Here is a 19834-nt window from a genome sequence, read left to right on the forward strand (position 1 = left end):
ATCCCTGCTATCAAAGCTGTCTGAACAATGCACCAATGTGCCCCTATTGGTGTATGCTATATCAGGCTTCCTCGCAGTTTGATCAAAGCAAGATTGCCTCTGAATGCAATTAAAGCAGACCATGGGCTATAAATAAAAGAAGCCAGACACCTACACTGCAACAGCTTATAATGCAGGACCATCTGAATTATGAATGTTTCATGCGGGTGGGCACTCACCCGGTTGGCCACTTCCGAGCCAACTGCACTCAGACGTGGGATATAACCCCAGGTAAAAGACCCTCCTGAGGGTGCAATGGACTCTCAGACTATCCATTAGCAGACACTGTGTGGCTGTGTGGACAGGAAGGAGGTCTGAGATCTACGCTCCCCCTCAGGTGGGAAGGAACATGTACGCGTGTCATGCTGCTTCAGGAAGTTATAATGTCCCCTGAAGTACAGTCCAATGCTAACTTCTCTGAGCAGCGGACTCTGCTAAGGCAGAAGAGAAAATATGACCTGGACCCGACAATCCGGATTGACAATATAGGGCAGCCGAGAGGTATACCTAACGAATTCAAGGCACGAAATGAGATTGCTGCAGGCTGGGAAGCTATCATACCTGTGATAGGGGTAAGCAAAAATGTTGAATGGATAAACTATATATACTATAATCAGCAGAGATTCATCAACTACACCGATGATGCACTGGAGGCCTTGGGGCAACAGCTAGATGCAACTAGCAGGATGGCGTGACAAAACAGACAGGTACTGGATTGGCTTTTGGCAGAAAAAGGGGGTGTGTGTGTAATGTTTGGAGAACAATGCTGCACTTTCATACCGAACAATACTAACCCAGAAGGATCATTTACTAAAGCAATGAATAAATTAAAGAATCTGCGGACAGAGGTCAAACAGAATGCAGGATTTGAACATCATTTTTTGATTGGTTAGAAAGTAGACTCAGAGGATGGGGAGCATGGCTGACTAAAATAGCAATAACTGTCAGTATTGTATTGTTGAGCTGTGCGCTTGTGCTGTGCTGTTTTCTTCCTTGTCCCAAATCTCTTGTAGTGCGTGCTCCAACCAAACAATTTCCGTTGCTCGTGCCAATTACTGAAGCAAACTTAGTGGAGAAAGAAACACCGAAAATGTATCGTTACAGCCTACAACACCTGCAGGATGAACAAGAGCAAAACGACAGTGTGGGAGTAGATTGTAAGGGCTTATGAGTCTTTTTCCGTCTCAGGTACAAAGGGACAGGTTTTTGGCTCAGTGGCCCAGGGTAGCAGGGAGAGAATACTTTGAGGTCTTGGCGCAGAAAATTATAGTTTACCCGAGATTTGGGAATAAATGCTTGAGTTTATTGGGGCTTTTGTGCGTGGACTCTTGGTCTTCTTTCTCTGTGTGAGTCCCTCTGGGTCTCAAAGGGGGAATATATTGGAGTATAAAAATATTATGGAGTATAAAACTTGTATCATTTGCTGTGTAGCTAGTCAGTTTGCTATACATGTACTCAATTTGGTAGAATGAAATCTTAGGAATGTAGAAGACAATGGTGTGTTAATGAGAGGTAGCTAAAGAAATGTAGATTAGAACATTGCTCAGTTCTGAGTTTATTATCTGCTATGCATGTACCCAATTTGGTAGGAGACTGAAGTCTTAAAAATGTAGAAGACAATGGTATGTTAATGAGAGGTAGCTAAGAGATGTAGATTAGAATATGATTAAGCCAATTGATAGGAACAATAGGGACATGATGTATGTGTAGTACTTGTAATAAGCAACTATAGATCGATTACATATGCTAATACAACTGGACAAAATACTACAAAAAATGCTGTGTCCAGTGATCGGTGGGCAATCAGCGACTAGCTCAATGAGCGTCTCAGCTTTGATTTGCAAATTAAAGTTTAACCCTTCTTGAAGAATTTTCTGCATCTCCTAGTCCGGGGGTCGGCAACCCGCGGCTCCGGAGCCACATGTGGCTCTTTTACCTCTGTGCTGCGGCTCCCTGTTGCTTTGGGAAATAATTGGTCTTTTGCAGCATCCGCGCCCATGGGGGCCAGGTTGAGGGAGGCTTAAAAGCAAGGCTGTTTAGTTCGAATAAAGTTATTCGACTGCAGTTTACTGACTGCGTGAGCACAACGTGTTTTTATCGCTATTAATATACGTCACCACTGCCAATACCTGACACCCGTCAGTGCTCGATTTCTTTAATTTTTCGATCCAAGGTAGGCCAACTATGGAGAATTCTAAAAAAAGAAAAGTGACTGAAGAAAACAGAATGTTTAATGATACGTGGACAGATTCATTTGCTTTCACTGCTGACGAGACTGGTTTACCGGTATGCTTAATGTGCAATGAGAAACTACCAAACAACAAATAGTCAAAAATCGCAAGACTTTTCCAGAATAAACACGCAGCCTTTGCTCAAAAATATCCGGATGGAGATGAGAGAAAAAAAGCCGTTTCGGAACTGATGCGGAAGGTTGATCTGAGCAAAAATCATTTCAAGCAATGGATGAAGTCCGGAAAACCAACGACATACGCTAGTTATATTGCCGCTCAGGAAATAGTCAGGCACGGGAAGCAGTTTACAGATGGTGAATATATAAAAGAATCTTTCATTGAGATTTCAGAACATCTATTCACGGACTTTAAAAACAAGAGTGAAATTGTGCAGAAAATCAGGGATATGCCCCTCTCTGCAAAGACTGTCAAAGACAGAACCATAAAAACGGCAGAAGACATCACAAGACAGCAAATTAAAGACATCAATTCAGCTGTGGCCTACTCGATTGCCTGTGACGAGTCTCAAGACAAAGGTGATATTGAACAAATAGTGCTGTTCTGCCGGTATGTAAACTCTGCTGGGCCACAGGAGGAACTGATTGAGTTGATACCTCTAAAAGACCAAACACGGGGGGAGGACATCTGTGAGGCTGTCTTGAATTGTTTAAGAGCCAAAGGAATAAAGACTACCCACCTGGTGTCAGTAGCTACTGATGGGGCACCGAATATGACGGGAACGCACAAGGGAATTGTGGCTTTACTGCAGAAGTCGCTGGACAGAAAGCTGCTGATTTTTCACTGCATCTTGCACCAAGAGGCACTGTGCGCTCAATCATTTCCTCCGGAATGCACAGAAGTAATGGATGTTGTCATTCAGATTGTCAATAAAATAACGGCAAATCACCGTCAATTCCGTTTGTTACTGGACGAGCTGGAAAGCGCATATTCTTATCTCCTGCTGCACAACAAAGTCCGGTGGCTGTCCCGAGGGGAGGTGCTGAAACGCTTTGTCGCGTGTCTGGAAGAAGTGAAAACTTTCCTGGGCAGCAAAGGGCTGGAAAAGCTACACTTCATGGTAGACATGACAGCGCACCTGAACACGCTGAACACAGCTCTTCAGGGGAAAGGACGTACAGCCCTACACATGTTGGAGGAGTTTTGGCATTCGAGCGCAAGTTGACAGTGCTTGCCAGAGATTGACAGAAAGGCACTTTGTCTCACTTCCCCAATTTGAGAGAGTTCAAACAAGGTCACGACATGATAAGTTCGGAGTATTTACATTCTGCAATCATCGCAATGCAAACATCGTTTGGGAAACGCTTCTGTGAGTTCAGAGAGGAAAAAAACACATTATTCTTCCCGGTCACTCCCCCAAGCATCGATTCATCTCTACTGAATACGACTGCATTGGCAGGTGTGAGTAAACCTGATCTTGAGATGGAACTGGCCGAAATAGCCGACAAAGACATATGGGTGTCCAAGTTTAGACGCTTGACAGCAGACCTTGAAGATGTTGCCCGTCAGAAGGCCGTTCTTGCTCAGAATCACAAATGGAGTGATATTGAAAACCTCCCTAAACCGGACAAACTTGTGTTCGAAACATGGAATGCTATCCCCGACATTTATGTAAACATTAAAAAGTATGCGCTTGGAGTCCTGTCGATCTTTGGATCCACATATGTATGTGAGCAGGTGTTCTCCAACATGAACTTTATTAAAAACAAACATCGTGCACGCCTCACAGATGACTGCTTGCGATCCTGTGTAAAGATGAAGGTGACGTCATACAGCCCTGATGTGCAGATGCTGTGCGCTGAGGTCCAGGAGCAGAAATCCCATTAACCAAGTATGATAAATATTTTAATTGCCTATTATTTTAGGATTATTCATATTTTTTCATTGTTCAGTGAAATAGTCCTTTTATTTTTCAGGTTGACAGCTGGCTGACGTTATTTTTGGTTTGCTGTTGGCGGAAAATTTAAGTTCAGCGTTTTTCATAAATACAAGAAGAACTCAAATAGACATTGAGTATTTTACTTAAAAGTAACCTTCAACCCAACGTCTTTTTTTCGGAGTTCAAAATGTTTTTGTTGCATGCAGAAATATAATTTCGTTTTCTCTGCAGGGGTTCATCAATTTCATAAATGCAACACATTATAGTTTGTTTATGCATAGCATAAAGGCAAAAAAAACATTGTATGCAGTGTTATTTCATTTTAAATGTCAAACGGGTTTTGCGGCTCCCAGTGTTTTCTTTTCTGTGGGAAACGGGTCCAAGTGGCTCTTTCAGTGGTAAAGGTTGCTGACCCCTGTCCTAGTCATTTGTGAGGCACGAAAAACCATGACAAGCATTGGGTACTGAATTTGGAAATGCACAGTTGTCCCCAGCCAGTCAGGTTGCAAAGTCCTCCTCAGAAACCTCTGTGAGAGTACTGAATTCTGAAAGTTGTCCAGAAATGAGCCAAACCCTAAACAATGTGACTAAATTGTACTCACACAGTCTTGCAGACAAGGTGACATATTTCTCAACCACAATTACTGGATATGCTTTGTCCCATCAGCAGTAAAGATCTAGCAGAGTTAGTGGTATGCAAACAAGAGCAAACAGAACAGTGCTCCCAACATTAACATCAGACTACATGAAGTCTCATAATGCCAGGTTAATTATAGGCACAGAAATTTCCTCCTGATGTCACTCAGCATCCTTCAGTGACAAAGCATTACTCTTTTGCATTGAGTACCTGGACACAGCTCAGCACATCACAGGCATCAGCCTCCTCTCTATGGACTCTGCCTGTACTTCCTGCTGCTTCAGTATAGCAGCCAGGATAATCAAAGATTACACCCCCTCACCCCCTGCAAGACATTCTTTTTTTTCTGCTTTCCAATTGAGCAGAAGATATAAAAGCCTGAAAGCATGTACCACCAGGTTCAAGGGCAGCTTCTATCCTGTTATTAGACTCTTGAATGGAACTTTGAAAAAGAATCAGGTTTATTATCACTGACATACATAATGAAATTTGTATGCAATACATAAAAATTACTATAAGAATATGTATATCTAAATAGTGCAGAAAAAGAGAAAAGTAGACAGGTAGTGTTCTTTGGTTTATGGACTATTCAGAAATCTGATGGCAGAGGGAAAGAAGCTGTTCCTAAAGTGTTGAGTGCATATCTTCAGGCTCCTGTACCTCATCCCTGATGGTAGTAATGAGAAGAGGACATGTCCTGGATGGTGAGGGTCTTTCATGACGGATGGCATCTTCTTAAGGCATCACCTTTTGATGACATCATTGACAGTAGGGAGACTAGTGACCACGATGGAGCTGACTGAGTTTACAACCCTCCACAGTATTTCCCGATCCTGTGTAAAATGGCACATCCAATGATGCAACCAATTAGAATACTTCCCACGGTACATCAGTATAAAATTGCCAGAGTCTTTTGGTGACATCCAAATCTCCTCAAACTCCTAATGAAACATAGCAACTAGCATGCCTTCTTCATAATTGCATGAATATATTAGGCCCAAGTTATCTCTTCAAAAATATTGACACCAATGAACTTAAAAGTACTTATTCTTTCTACTGCTGAAGCCTTGATGAGAACTGTTGTGTGATCTTCAAATTTCCCCTTCCTGAAGTCCACAATAAATTCCCTGGTCTTCCTTGCAAGGTTATTGTACCGATACCACTCAACCAGCTGAACTATCTCACCCCTGTACACCTCCTTGTCACCATCTGATATCCTGCCAACATAGCTGTGTCATAGACAAATTTTGAGCTGTACTTATCCACACAGTAGAGCAGTGGGCTAAGCATGCATCCTTGAGGAGCGCCCGTGTTGACTGTCAGCATGGAGATGTTATTTCAGATCTGCACAATCCCATTTCTGATCAAGAGTCCATCTTATTTTACCTCATAATCTATCTTATGTTCTTGCACTTTTATCATTTGTCTGCACTACACTTTTTCAGCAGCTTTCACATTTCATTCTGCATTGTTATTGCTTTGCTTTGTTACCTCAACAAATTGTTTAATTATTTGTGTGTATGAACAGTTTGCAAGGCAAGTTTTTCATTGTATCTCAGTATATATGACAATGATATACCTATACCACTCAGAAGAAGCACTTCAACTAGCAAGGCCACAGAAGGTACTCTAGGCGGGGAAACTTCAATGACATCAACAAGAATGGTTCAAAAATGCCACCACTATTCCAACTGGCCTTGAAAGATGTAATGTCCAAGTTGGATCTGTGGCAGGAAGCAAGCAAAAGGTAAACCTAACAAACTTTGCCCAATCCAACCATTTCAGATGCATCTGTCCAAATTAACATTGGTAAGTTTGACCACCACACAGTCCTTGTTGATCCAGAAATCACATTTTCACAACAAGGTTACCTCTCATTATACCTTGAAATTCACTTTTGAAACTGAGGCATTGAGGGAGCATAAGCAGCAAAAGAAATGATTTCCACCATAATCTGTAGCTTCATGGCCAGGCATATCCCTCTCTCCACCACTACCATCAAGCCTGAGGTTCACTGAGGAATGCAGAAGGGAATGCTGGGAACAATGTGAGGCATAATTTTAAAATCTGGTACTAATCTGGCAAAGCTGTGCCATTAAACAGAGGAAACAGCATGAAATTGCCGAGTGATCCCACAGTCAATTAATCACATCAAACTTCTGCCACATCTAGTGACAAAGACAAGAGATTCTGCAGATACTGGAAATATTGAGTAATACACACAAAACACTGGATAAACTTCACAAATCAAGCAGTACCTATGGAGGGGATTAAACAAACAACATTTCAGGCCCAGATTCTTCATAAGTCCTTATTTTATCCCCCTCCATAGGTATTGCCAACATTTAGTCACAAACTGTGGTAAACAGTTAATGGAAAGAGATCAAGAAATCCACATCACTAAGCATCGAAGATAGCTGAAATGTTTGCAGTAAACATCAGCCAAAAATGCAGAGACAATGATCCATTTCAGTTCTTTTTGAGGCCTCCATCTTTATAGCAGCTATTCTTCAGCCAATTTGACTTACTCCATGTAACAGTAAGGAAATGCTTACAGCACTGGTTGCAGCAAAAAGGTTATGAGACTACACAACATTCTGGCTTCCAATCCAGAACTGGTACTGCTTCAAGCTAAGTTATTTGAGTACAGTTACATATTGGTATGAACTTGACTGTGTAGAAGGTTGGAGAATAAGTCAAATCCAGCCCACGCCCTAATCATTCTACACATAGTGATAGTGCTATTAGGCAGCATTTACTGACAACTTGTATACTGATGCCCAGTTGAGTTTCCCTAGGTCCAGTCAGCACAAGACCTCATTAAATCTTTGTCCAAGCAAGGGTGAAGAGCTGAATTCCAGAGCTGAGGACATGAAACTGACATAACATGAAAGCAGCATTTGATTTAGTATGGCATCAGGGTGCTTTCATATAACTGAAGTTCATGAGCAAAGGGAAAACACTTTAATGGTTGGAGGACGATCCCATACAAAGCATAAAGGTGGTGGTTGTTGAAGGTCAATCATACCAGTCTTAGGATATCAATGGCAGCATTGTTCAGAACAGTGTCCTAGTCCCAAATATCATCAACTGTCTCATCAATGTTTTTGAAGGGTAGGAATTATTGCTAACAATTGTCTAACATTCAATTCTACCTGCAAGCCACTAGAAAATGAAGTAGTTCATGCTTCCATGCAATAAGAATTACGCAACATTCAAGCATGTGCTTACAAATGGCAAATAATATTCCTGCAGCAAAAGTACCAGACAATAGCCAGCTTCTCCTGGGCAGTCCATCTACTCTGCATGTTCAGTGGCATTTCCACTGCCAAGTCTCACACCATCAATTGTCTTTGATGCTATTCCATCATCATTGCTGCGTCTAAATCCTGAAACTTGCTCCCTAACAGCATAGTAGAAATACCTTCAAAAGCACTGCCCAAATTCAAGAAATCATTTCAAAAATAATAAAAAATACGTTTCTGTCCTGTAATGTTCTATGGTTCTAAACAAACATCCTTTTTTTTGGCTTCTGAGACATCTGCCTTTTTTCCCCTACACATTTTTGTAGAATGCTTCATTTTATATTGTGTTGGTTAGCGTGCATATTCTATTGTGTTTGTGATTTCTCTCTCCAGAGATTCTGCACAGCTATTTGCATGTAGTGTTATCAAAGCACCTAATGTTTTGATAACAAACTTCAGAGATAAAAGCCTGAGTTTTACAGTGCATTGTTCAAACAGTACATGCAAACTTCAGTTAGCCTCCTAAACACATTATTGTAACCTTTGAAATTTGATTCTTAAAAGTGGACTCTAAAACTTTTGAGTACTTGAAAGTATATGACAAAATAGAAAGTCAACACAGCTTCATTAAGAATCAATACAGTTTCGTTTAGAGGAAATCTTGCCTGAGAAATTTTGTCAAAACTGAGTAGGTAACAAGCAAATTAAACAAAGCAGAGTTGGTGGATGTAATTTGCTTGAATTTTCAGAAGGCCTTTGATAAGATGCCATACAGAAGGATGCTAAAAAAAAAGAACCCATATTGTTAGAAGCATTGTTCTAGCAAAGGACTGAAGATTGACTGACTGGCAGAAGTATAAGTAGGTCTTTTCCAGGATAGCTGTCAGTGACCATATGTCCATATGTCCCATGAATGGGAAGAAAATTCAGAAATCAGCAGTGAAAAGAGACTCGGAGTGCTAATTCAGGATTCAATAAAACTTGGAGGTTGAGTAGGTAATAATGAAGGAAAATGCAATATTAGCACTCATTTGAAAGGACATAGCTATTAAACTGAAATGAGAAATTTCTACAGCTAAAGGTGGTGAATCAGTGGAATTCATTTCTATAGAGAACTGTGGAGGCCAAATCATTAGGTATCTATAGGGCAGAGATTGATAAGCTCTTAAATGGTAAGCGGGTTAAGGGTTAAAGGGAGAAGGAAGGAGAGTGAAGTACAGTACACGGTTCAACAGTAGAGCAGATTTAAAGGGCTGCAGTGCCTATATTTGTTCCTACATATTACGGTCTTATGCACACTATGTATGCAGTTTTATTTTTTTCTATTTTTGTTTTCACTTTGACTTTCAGCGAGTATTATTCAAAACCATAAAAATACCTACAACTAATCAATCCAATTTTCAAAACTGTTCTTACACCAAAGAACAGCATTTCAATTAAAGTATGTCTTAGGATGTCTTAATAAATCATTGCCTTAATGTCTTTATAAATCATTGTCGAGATGTTCTCTTTTCTATCATTTTATACTACATCTTTAATGTTGCTTCTATGATGAACAAAATGCTTTTTTGTCCAAGTTTACTTCGACTTTCATTGTCGGACTGGGAATTTCTTCCAGCTCTGCCCTGCTTTCCCACCATTGGTTGTCCGTATGCCTGTCATTGTGACATACCATTTATCTAAACCTATCACAAAGTGAACACATTGAACATTCAACCCGCCAATCCCTCACGTCCGAGTAAGCGTTCGAAGATCTTGCTATAAAAAACAGGTTTTTCCCCCTTTTGTGGTCTGTTACGATTTGTGTTCATGTTGTTGTTAAAAAACAGGTTTTTCCCCCTTTTGTGGTCTGTTACGATTTGTGTTCATGTTGTTTGGAACAATTTCATAGAATCCTCAGTAGGATTGTACGCACGATGTTTGCTGGGAACACCTAAAGTTTAGGGGCTAAATTCATAATGGATTACTTTTACTCATATCTGCACATAGCTTTTTTTTATAAAAAAAGATTACACTAAAAGCTCACCTACTCTATTGAGTGCTGAAGTAATGCAATTCTGAAGCAAAACTAAAAAACAATTTGTATTCACTTCAACAATTTCGTTCAGAGAATTTGAAAGCAAACCAATTAAACACTCAGCTGATCAGTGTTCCGAGAGTCGAGATTAAATCGCGATAAACCGTCGTAAGAATTCCAGCTTCCCGAAACCCTAATTTGTTTTAATCGTCGTTAAAATACAAGAGTATCATAATATAGTAGTAAAATGTACACCCTTCACACGCTAGAGGAACTCAGCACCTCCATGGAGGAATAAACGTCGACCCTATTCCTTTCCATAGATGCTGCCTAATATGCTGAGCTCCCCCAGCCTGCATCTGATTTCTCCCCTGTAGAGAAGACCACATTGTAGTCATCAAATGAAGTACATCTGGTGCTCAAAATGCTTTTGCAGGCTGGGTGCATCTTGTGCGTGTTACAACATCTAGATTCTAAACATTTGAGGACTCTCTCGTGCTAACAAACGTACAATTCAGATTTAATTCCCAATCATTCGTTGACTCCGATTGCCAAATACTGATTAGCCATTGCGATTAAAGAAAATATTAAATTGCGCGCCCGCGCTTCGGCTCCTCAGTCATTGACCGCGAGATGGCGCACGGTCCGTTCTGCAGCGAGACCAGGCTACGTGACTGGGGTAGCGTACACAGGGACACGGGGGAGGAGGCTAAAAAAAACACTGCGACCAGGAGGGGGCAGGGAGAAGAGAAAGTGAGAGGCAGTTCAATGCAGTATCGCTTCAACATTATTTCTGATAGAAAAAGCACAGCCTCAAAATATCCTCGGTTCAGAGATATCTCCTGTGCAGCAGCGTGGTCAAACAATCACGAGCAGTTTGCGCTACTCGCATTGCAGCGAACTGGTTTCATTTTTTTTCCCACCCGTAATATAGTTATACCGCAAATGCATCCTAAATCTCTACGGTGGACTGAAGGGTCCCGACTTTTATTCCCATTTTCCCAAGGTCGGAGTTTTAAATCTGTGAAATACGTAGATCAGCCTCAGTAACGCTCCCAATTCAGTGACAGCTCCTGAAGAAAGAACAAGCACGTGCACTTAGTTCAATTCATTGTTGCAACTCGCAGCTACGACAGCAACAGGAACATCGCAGTTTCGCTGCGGCAAAACTAACCGAATTAGGCAGGTTTAAATCGCCGCTTGGGTTTTACCCTACAAACTCCAATACACCCCATACATTCCCTTGCTTCATTATTGTTGAACCTACAACAGTCTGAGTTTTTTGTTTTCCGTAAAGTCCTTCAACCAGTATTTCCTACACAAATCGATCTCTCACCCCTCATAGTCTTGTACATATAGACATGTACATTTCCTGTCTACCTTATGGTCCTCGATGCACTCTCCAATTCTGGTCACTTGACCATCCATAAACGTGAGTTGTGTCAGCATTGGGAGCTTACTTTCAGCTCCCAATACACCAAAATTCCAAAATAAAACCTCCAAATCACCCCCTTCAAGGTATTCTCTAAACTATAAACACCAGAAAGTCTGCAGATGCTGGAAATCCAAATGAACACAGACAAAATGCTGGAGGAACTCAGCAGGTCAAGCAGCATCTATCAAAAAGTATAAACAGTCAACATTCTGGATTTAGACCCTTCTTCAGGACAGAGAAAGATGCCTGAATAAAAAGGTGAGGGAAAGAAGCTAGCTGGAAGGAGATAGGTGAAGCCAGGTGGGTGGGAAAGGTAAAAGGCTGGAAAAGGAATCTAGCAGGAGAGAGGACCATAGGAGAAAGGGAAGAAGGGGGCAAGGGGAAGTGACAGGTAGGTGAGAACAGGTAAAAGGCCAGAGTAACTAACTGCTTTTGGTCACCTTCCCTAATAGTATGATTTCAACCTTGTAAAATGACATGGAGGTGGGTTGGGGGGGGGGGGGTCACACTGGAGTCCATGCTGATTGGGGTCTGGTCTCACCTATTGGTGCTGCCCTCCATTCCTCACATCCTGGAAGACAACAACAACCCAAGCAACATCACTCGACAGCACATGACACACTGGACTTGGCTATATTATGTTTTTTTGCATGACTGTATATTTACCGCTATCTTACAAGTGCTATATGTGTCGTGCTGTGTGTAACTGTTGGTACTATGTTTTGCACCTTGGCCCCAGAGTAATGCTATTATATTTGGCTGTATTCATCAGTATTTATATATAGTTGAATAACAATTAAACTTGAACTTGAATGTTTGCTATGATAACAGTTCATTAAGTGTTGCTCTTTAATTCTGAGTTCCTTTACAAACAAAAGAAAAAGTCAACAGCACCAACCCCTCCCAAAGATATCTTAAGATATTTAAAACTGTTAAAAATATTTAACAGTTGAAGATATTTTAAACTGTCAAAGCTGTTAGCCAAGCAGGCTAGGCCACACCCCAAAGACAGAGGAAGGCCTGGAATACCTCAAAAGCAGAAGAGGTGCAATGGCAAATTTTCAAAATCACTACAATAAAACAGGAAATACTGAAAAATACTCAGCATCTTATGAAAGGGCACTGTCCTGTTAATTGTTACTCTCTTCATTGATATCTCAATTTGAGTGTTCCCAGTATCTGTTTCTAATTTGAGCAACATTTTGCTTTTGAGAAAAAAGAAAATCCTCTTACCTTTACTTTCCCCTCCTGTACTCACATATGCATCATTTAAAGGGATTCTCATCTCTATTACAACATGGGTACTAGAAAAAGATGGAAGCACTCTCAAGTGTTCTGGTTATTATAAAAACCTATGAATCACCATCAGAAAAGACACACTAACTGTGAAGCTTAACTGGGGCAATTCTGATGTCGAGACTTTCCACATTACAAATGCGACTAAACATCAAATCATTAACTTAGCTATAGGATGTTTGGTACACCTTGAGGTCCTGCCTCCTCCAACTTCCCACTACCAAATAAATATAATCAAATGATTATGGTTTATTTTGTTTGGGCTTTAATGTGCCTGCAGCATGATAAAAGGAAAAGGCAAACTGAAACTACAATCATGACACATACTGTATCTATATAGCTGCTCTATTAAAACTGTGCCATTTCCACTTTGTTCTCAACTGAACAGTTACCAGGGAAAGATCAAACTCTAAACAAATTGCACCCATGTTAATAATTCACAGATCTCAGGCACAAACTATACTTCTTAGGCAGTCACTCAGGATTGTGGACGACTGTGGACACCAGCTCTGCACGGTCTGAGCAACAAACCCATGAGTCTGTAGAGGCCAAAGTGGGACCTGCACATAGCTAGACTTAACTGAGGTGGTGAGTGGGTAAAATGGGAAGTGCTGCTCTCCTTCCACCATTTTCACTGGGCATCTTAAGTTCTCCCAAAGATACTTGAGTTCTTATCATCCCAAACTTTCCTCTACTTTGTCTGGACATGGGGATTCAGACAGTTGGCCTTGCCAGAGAAAAACAAATGAATAATTAATTAAATAAATGATGCTCTACAAACAGTAGAATAGTTTTGGGTATGAGAAGATAAGTAATTCATTATAAAACATCTAGTCTTCTGACCTGCTCCTCAGTATTTATAACAACATATCCAGATGAATTTCTGATCAATGTGACCTACAGTAGTGAGCAATTTGGCAAAAATAATGTTGGTGAACAGCAATGGTCAGATTCTCTCATGTTGGGAGATAGTCACTGCCCGACATGTTTCAGGTGTAAATGTCACTTGCCACATCAGTCTAAATAATCTGAATCAGTGTAGATAACCTGAATGTTACGTAGGTTTTGAACCACAAAGGTGTTTAGTTTTAACAGTTGAGTAGATGCCAATAGAATTGGAATATTGTACAATTATCAGCATGTATCCACACCTCTGGCCATACAATAAGTCATTGATGAAGCAGCTGAAGAAGCCTGTGTCTCCTCCACCGATGGGTGGGATGATTAAACAATTTTCATTTGTGCAAGGAAATTCCCAGCTCTTGCCCACTGAATTCTGTCTTACTCAGTCTCCTTAATTTCACTTTTGGCCACATGCTATCTCCATGTCAAAAACAACTATTTTCAGCCTATCACTGGACCACGCCCTTTAGACCACAATGACTGTACTGACTACGATACCAAATAAATCCAATCCTATCCACTTGCATATGATAAATATCGCTCCATTCTCTTCAGGTTCTTGTGTCTGTCTAAATGCTTCAAACACTACTATCATGTCTGCTTCCTCCACCAATCCTACAAATGAATTCCAGGCACCTAAATAATCTCTGTAAAAAGAAAACTTGACCCTGCACATCTCAACAATTAACAAATTAAGTTAGAGATTGTTAAACGTGAATGATAAATGTATGACTGGGAAAGATTGAGGGCAAAATGTATGAGTATCAGAGAAAAAGTAATCTATTTAGGTTGTCAACAGAGAAAGGGGCAGGCAAATTTGCAGAACCTGTTTAAACTTTCTAATGAAGAAGATACAAGGTTATTCTCTCAGTCCAGAGCTCTGAGAGATGCTGGGATTCCAACTTCTTGGTTAAATCTATGATAGAGAGTTTGGAAATCAGGATGTAAATGTGATGAGGCCTGATGATGATAGGTTTGGTCTTCATAATGTTCAACTGTACAAGTAAGTAGCTCCTATAAACTGCACTACATCAATGCCAATGTCTTTGCTATCCGTGCATCCCATGATTAAAAACAAGGACCACTTTTGACAATTTTGAGCAACTCCGTGGGTTCTGATAATAGAGCACAAATAAAGGCACCAGTATTGTATGAATGAGTGATGCAATCTGCATTACCCATCAAAATAATCAATCGAATGTCCAAATCCAAGGAACACCACCTGCCAAGAAATGTTGCAAACCAGTACAGTGTTTTGAGGAGAAAATTTATATAACTGAAGGTTCACAAACCAAACAGATAAAAGTTGGAGACTTGGACCCCCTGAGCTAAAAATATTACAGACAGGTGCTAAGCATTTATAGGATAAACAGGAAGCTGTACACGTTTCAGAATCTCTGTAACTTGAGTACACACTGAATAAGGGGCAGATCCGGCTGCGCATTAATGATGTCCGGTAACAAAGTGATACTGGAATCAGATCTGTACCTTCTCATCTTCCACCCTTCCACTATCCAAGTCATGGATTGGATCAATTGTTTAATTTAGCATTAAGTTTTAACTTAGGCACTCATTAATAATGTAAAGCTTTGGCAGCAGAAGGAAGGTGAAAATGCTTAAATAAAACTGCTTAAATTTTTATTTAAATGCTTAAATAAAATACAAATGCACATAAAACTGTTGAAGAAATTCCAACCATTCTTTTTCACGCAGGTTAATAAAATTTAATTTCAGAACTTGCTGTGGTAGAAGTAAAAATCTTAGGGGTTTTGCTCTTAAAGAATTCTTTGCAGAATAACACAACCAACAACATTCCACTAAATGGAATGGAATTGCCAACTAAATTTGAACCAATTATTCAAGAAATTACAATAAACAGCCCACTTCATCAACTCTAATAATTGTTTGGATTCAAGGGTAAAAGTAAAGGAAACACTATTATGATAAACTGGCTGGTAATTTTTCTTCATTCTTGCTTGTGCCAAGTTTTAAAGATTAACGTGCTGGAAGCTCCAAGATACCTTGAGCACTGGCAACCTTAGTTACCAACTGTTTTGCTTAGCCATCCTCCCTAATCATTGGGGTAGACAGCCATAACACTTACACCAGCTTAGCTTATCGTAGAATAGTTCAGAACAAATTAAAAAGTATTATGTACTTCGAGCATTTCCCTAACCTTAGCAGGATTCAGACCTTATCCGTACACCTGAAGTGTACTGCATTGATACTGTAATACAGGAAACAAGAGTCATGTTGCAAAGTAGGGTCCTTGAATTGCCATTAGATAATGACTGGATATATCTTCATGATATTAATTGAAGGATAAATATTGCACAGGATACTTGAAAATCTTCCCTACTCTTCTTAGAATAGAACCTTGTGATGGTTTCTATTAAAAAGCAAATTCAATTCAATATTTCTGAAAACAGATTTTGAAATCGCTAATGTCAACTCAGACTATGGAACAAAATCTCTGGAGTGAGGCTTATACTCATAACATTCTGACTTGGAGCCAAGTATTTTACAATACAGCAAGGGCTGACAAGCTTGCAAACATTTAGTGTCAAGGCCACTGGTACTCTTTCTGTGAAATACAAATTCCTAAAAGATCGCTGAAGATTCTGAAATCCCGTCATACAAACAAGTGCTAGATTGTAAATAGACAGAATTGTGGAATGCTATTTCAAAAATGTGGGGCAACATTCTAGAATTCAATGAAAATTAACTGTATTGATTTAACAGAAATTAATGACCTATTTTTTGGAAGCCTGAGTTCATCATCATTGAACATATTGGTCAAAAACAGCACCTCAGAGCACAACACTCTCAATACTGCACCGAATATCTGGATAGAGTTTGAATCCACTTTTCTACTGATTCAGTGGCAAGAACAATACCAAAGAGTCAAAGATTAAGGAAATGGAGTTCGGGGAAAAGGAATAGAAAGAAGCTTCAATTTGATGGTGATAAGGCAGTGTGTCAACTGCAGCTCTGTTGGCAGCAATATTGCCTTTGAAGTGCAAGGGAGAGGGTTCATGAGCCACTGACTCTAATGTAAGGCATTATATAAATCAAAATAAACTTTTTATTTTCTTTAATTGTAGTTACAAAAATTTGATTCTGAAGTCAGCATTAACCAAAATAGTGTTGAGTGAGAAAAATATGATGTGGGAATGACTGGGTGAGCAAGACATGGATCAAGCACACAATACTGATGTTGTCCTTTTTATTATTATCAGTTGTGAAATGGAGAGCATGCCACCTGCTTTCCGATGAGTGGAACATTCCAGCTTTGCTGCCAAGATAGTTCAGAACAGAGGACAATTTTCCAAATGGTGACACACGTCATTAACTGGATCAGTTTTAATATTCAGTAAAAAAAATAAAGTAAATCAGTAACAATTCAGTTATGAAGTGTTAGCACACCTTTATTTTACATTTCTAACCCTAAATGACAATACTTTAATACATTAACACCATAGTTCAAGACCAGATCCCACTGATACCCTGTGCTTCGGTCTTGACTACATTCCTCTGGCTGGCTGCATGTTTTTATATCAATCTGCTTCTCAGCCTTCTTGCGCAAATAACTCATCAGTGCTACACGCATGCACTAATCAACTCTGTGCATTTTTGCAGCTAGACACATTTATATCTGTAGAGCAAAAAACAAAAATGTGTTCCTAACCTTAACTCTCAAATTATTTGTACTGATTTCGGTCTATTGCTGTTTCTCTCAGTCTTGTGGACTTTCTACCTGATCCCTTTACACTTGATGTATCTAATTTCTCCAATGACCTTATTTCCCAAGTTCCTATTTTAAGATTAACATTGCTCATCACTAATTACATGTCTTCTCCAATATACTCTCCCATTTTCCTTGCTAAGTAATAGTCTACAGAGCAGCTGAAATGCCACAAAGTCTCAGATCTGGGTGTTCTTCATAGATAGTTATAAAACTATTCACAACGGGAAGGCTTCAGATCAGAACTCAGTCCTGCCCTCACACATAGAAAAATATTTCATGGGGGTGGGAGGGAGGGTGATGCAGAATCTATGGAAATGACTGAACAGTTGACGTTTCAGGCTGAGACCCTTTTTCAGGGCTAAAGCCTGAACTTAGACTCATTTCCCTGGTAGGGAAGCAAGCTGGGGTGGTGGTAGAGAAATATTGTAGTCATTTTTTTTGGGTCAGTTTTCCTTCCCTATTTTTTCATTATTTGAATGAAACAAGACCACAGCTGCTTATTCAAGTGGTGGATAGCAACAGTAATATCCCAAGGGAATCACATGATCGTGATCAGAGGAGATGGAATTATCAGTGTTCTGATGAACCTACCTCATCATTATCAACAGAAAAGTGATTGGTAAATTTATTTGCTGATGTTCACGCGATCCTGGTGCACATAAAACAGCAATATTTCCAAAGTTAACATGTATCTAAAACTTAAGAGTTAAAAATTTGACACTGTTACAGATTAGGTGTATACATACATTGATTTAGTACCTTTTATGACCAGAAGAGTCAGTATTTTTTACATCCAATTTAGCACTTCTGCAGTAAATCAGAAACACAGATTCCGCCTTGTGTTTCTAACCTGAAACATTACCCCTGAGCTTCAAGTTCCTGGGCACTTGTCCACGTACACAAAGCCAAGAAAGCACACTAATATCATTACTTTCTCAGGAAGGGAAAGAAATCTGGCAGGTCCTCACTGTGCGTCACCAACTGATAAGACTGCACCATAAAAAGCATCCAATCTGTATATATTATGGTTTAGCAGGCCAACTGCTCTGCCCATGACCACAAGAAACTTCACAGCTCAGCACATCATGGAAACCACCAGCCTCCACTGCATGCATTCTTTACACTTCTCACTGCCTCAGTAAAACAGCAAGTATAATCAAAGACCCCATCCACCCCGGACATTGCATCTTTTCCCGCTCCCATTTGGCAGAAGATATAAAAACCTGAAAGCGCACACTACCAGACTCAAGGACTGCTGTAAGACTATTAAATGGTTCCCTAGTATGATAAGTTGGACTCTTGACCTCACAATCTACCTCATTATGATCTTGCACCTTATTGTCTACCTGCACTGCATTTTGTAGCTGTTGTACTTTATTCTGCAATCCGTTATTGTTTTACCTTGTCCTACATCAATGAATTGTGTAATGAATTGATCTGTATGAACCATGCGCAAAACGAGCTTTTCACTGCACCTCAGCATAAGTGAAAATAATAAACTAATTCCAATTTTCCGTAAATATTGGCTGAGCAGTTAAGAGCTTCCAGTATATTCTATGTGCATTTGATTTCCAGTATCTGCGGTGTTTTGGATCGTATATCTTGGCTATATTCCTTATAGCAACGTTGAAACAGAAAGAGCTAGTTGGTGTCAGATTAATAACAAGGAGAGAACGGCTAAATAACTTTTTTTGGTGGAGTTAGGCTGAAGGGTAATTTTTTTCAACTCCACAACGGAGAACTCCTCCAGTTTAATTTTAAATAATCAAGACGAAGAACAGTGTCGTAGGTTTAACATTTCCAGTGCAATACTTCCAGTCCATCCGTTCTCCCCCAATGGTGTTCACCTCAGCGCACCACAAACACACCCCCTACCTAGGAAGCCACCGTGTCGGGCACTTATCTACAGTCTTGCCCCGCACATACACCCTCGATTGCTGAGCTTCGTTACCTCATTGTCTATTAAGGCATCAGCCCGTGGATCGTTGCAGGACATCCTGGGGATGGCCTTAGTGGGGAAGGTGTATTTCCTCAGCTGAGCCTCGCTCCATCCTCGGGTTTCTCCACTGTGCTCTGCCATGGCCTCCTTTCTGTCGAGTAGCGCTCCAGTAACAAGAAGCAGGCAGGAATCCTGAGCGAAAAGCAGGCACACGCCAGCTTTACCTAGAGCCAGCAGAACAGAGAAGGCAAAGGAGCGCGGCGGCCAGCACTCGGAAGCGGAGGGAGGTCGCTCGCTTGACAGGTACAATCTCCCAACACACCGCCCCCGTCGGCCTGGAGGGACGCACTCGCTGGGCTGCCGAAGGGGGGCGACCGTTGATCTACATTGCCACCTAGAGGCAGGGAAGAATTAATTTCTCCCCCACTGCTCAGCTTCAATCTCTCA

At 40.4% G+C, this 19834-nt stretch overlaps 1 protein-coding gene across 1 annotated transcript in view; it reads right to left on the minus strand.

The window, feature by feature from the left end:
• hif1an (hypoxia inducible factor 1 subunit alpha inhibitor) overlaps positions 1-19763 on the minus strand; it is a 42628-nt gene extending 22865 nt beyond the window's left edge. The window contains exon 1 of the mRNA XM_059946342.1: positions 19400-19763. Within this exon, the coding sequence (XP_059802325.1) occupies positions 19400-19528 (129 nt within the window). The 5' untranslated portion in view covers positions 19529-19763. The remainder of the gene's footprint in view (positions 1-19399) is intronic.
• Between the last annotated feature and the right edge of the window lie 71 nt (positions 19764-19834).

Source organism: Hypanus sabinus, chromosome 21, assembly GCF_030144855.1.
Source record: "Hypanus sabinus isolate sHypSab1 chromosome 21, sHypSab1.hap1, whole genome shotgun sequence".
Taxonomy (NCBI): domain Eukaryota; kingdom Metazoa; phylum Chordata; class Chondrichthyes; order Myliobatiformes; family Dasyatidae; genus Hypanus; species Hypanus sabinus.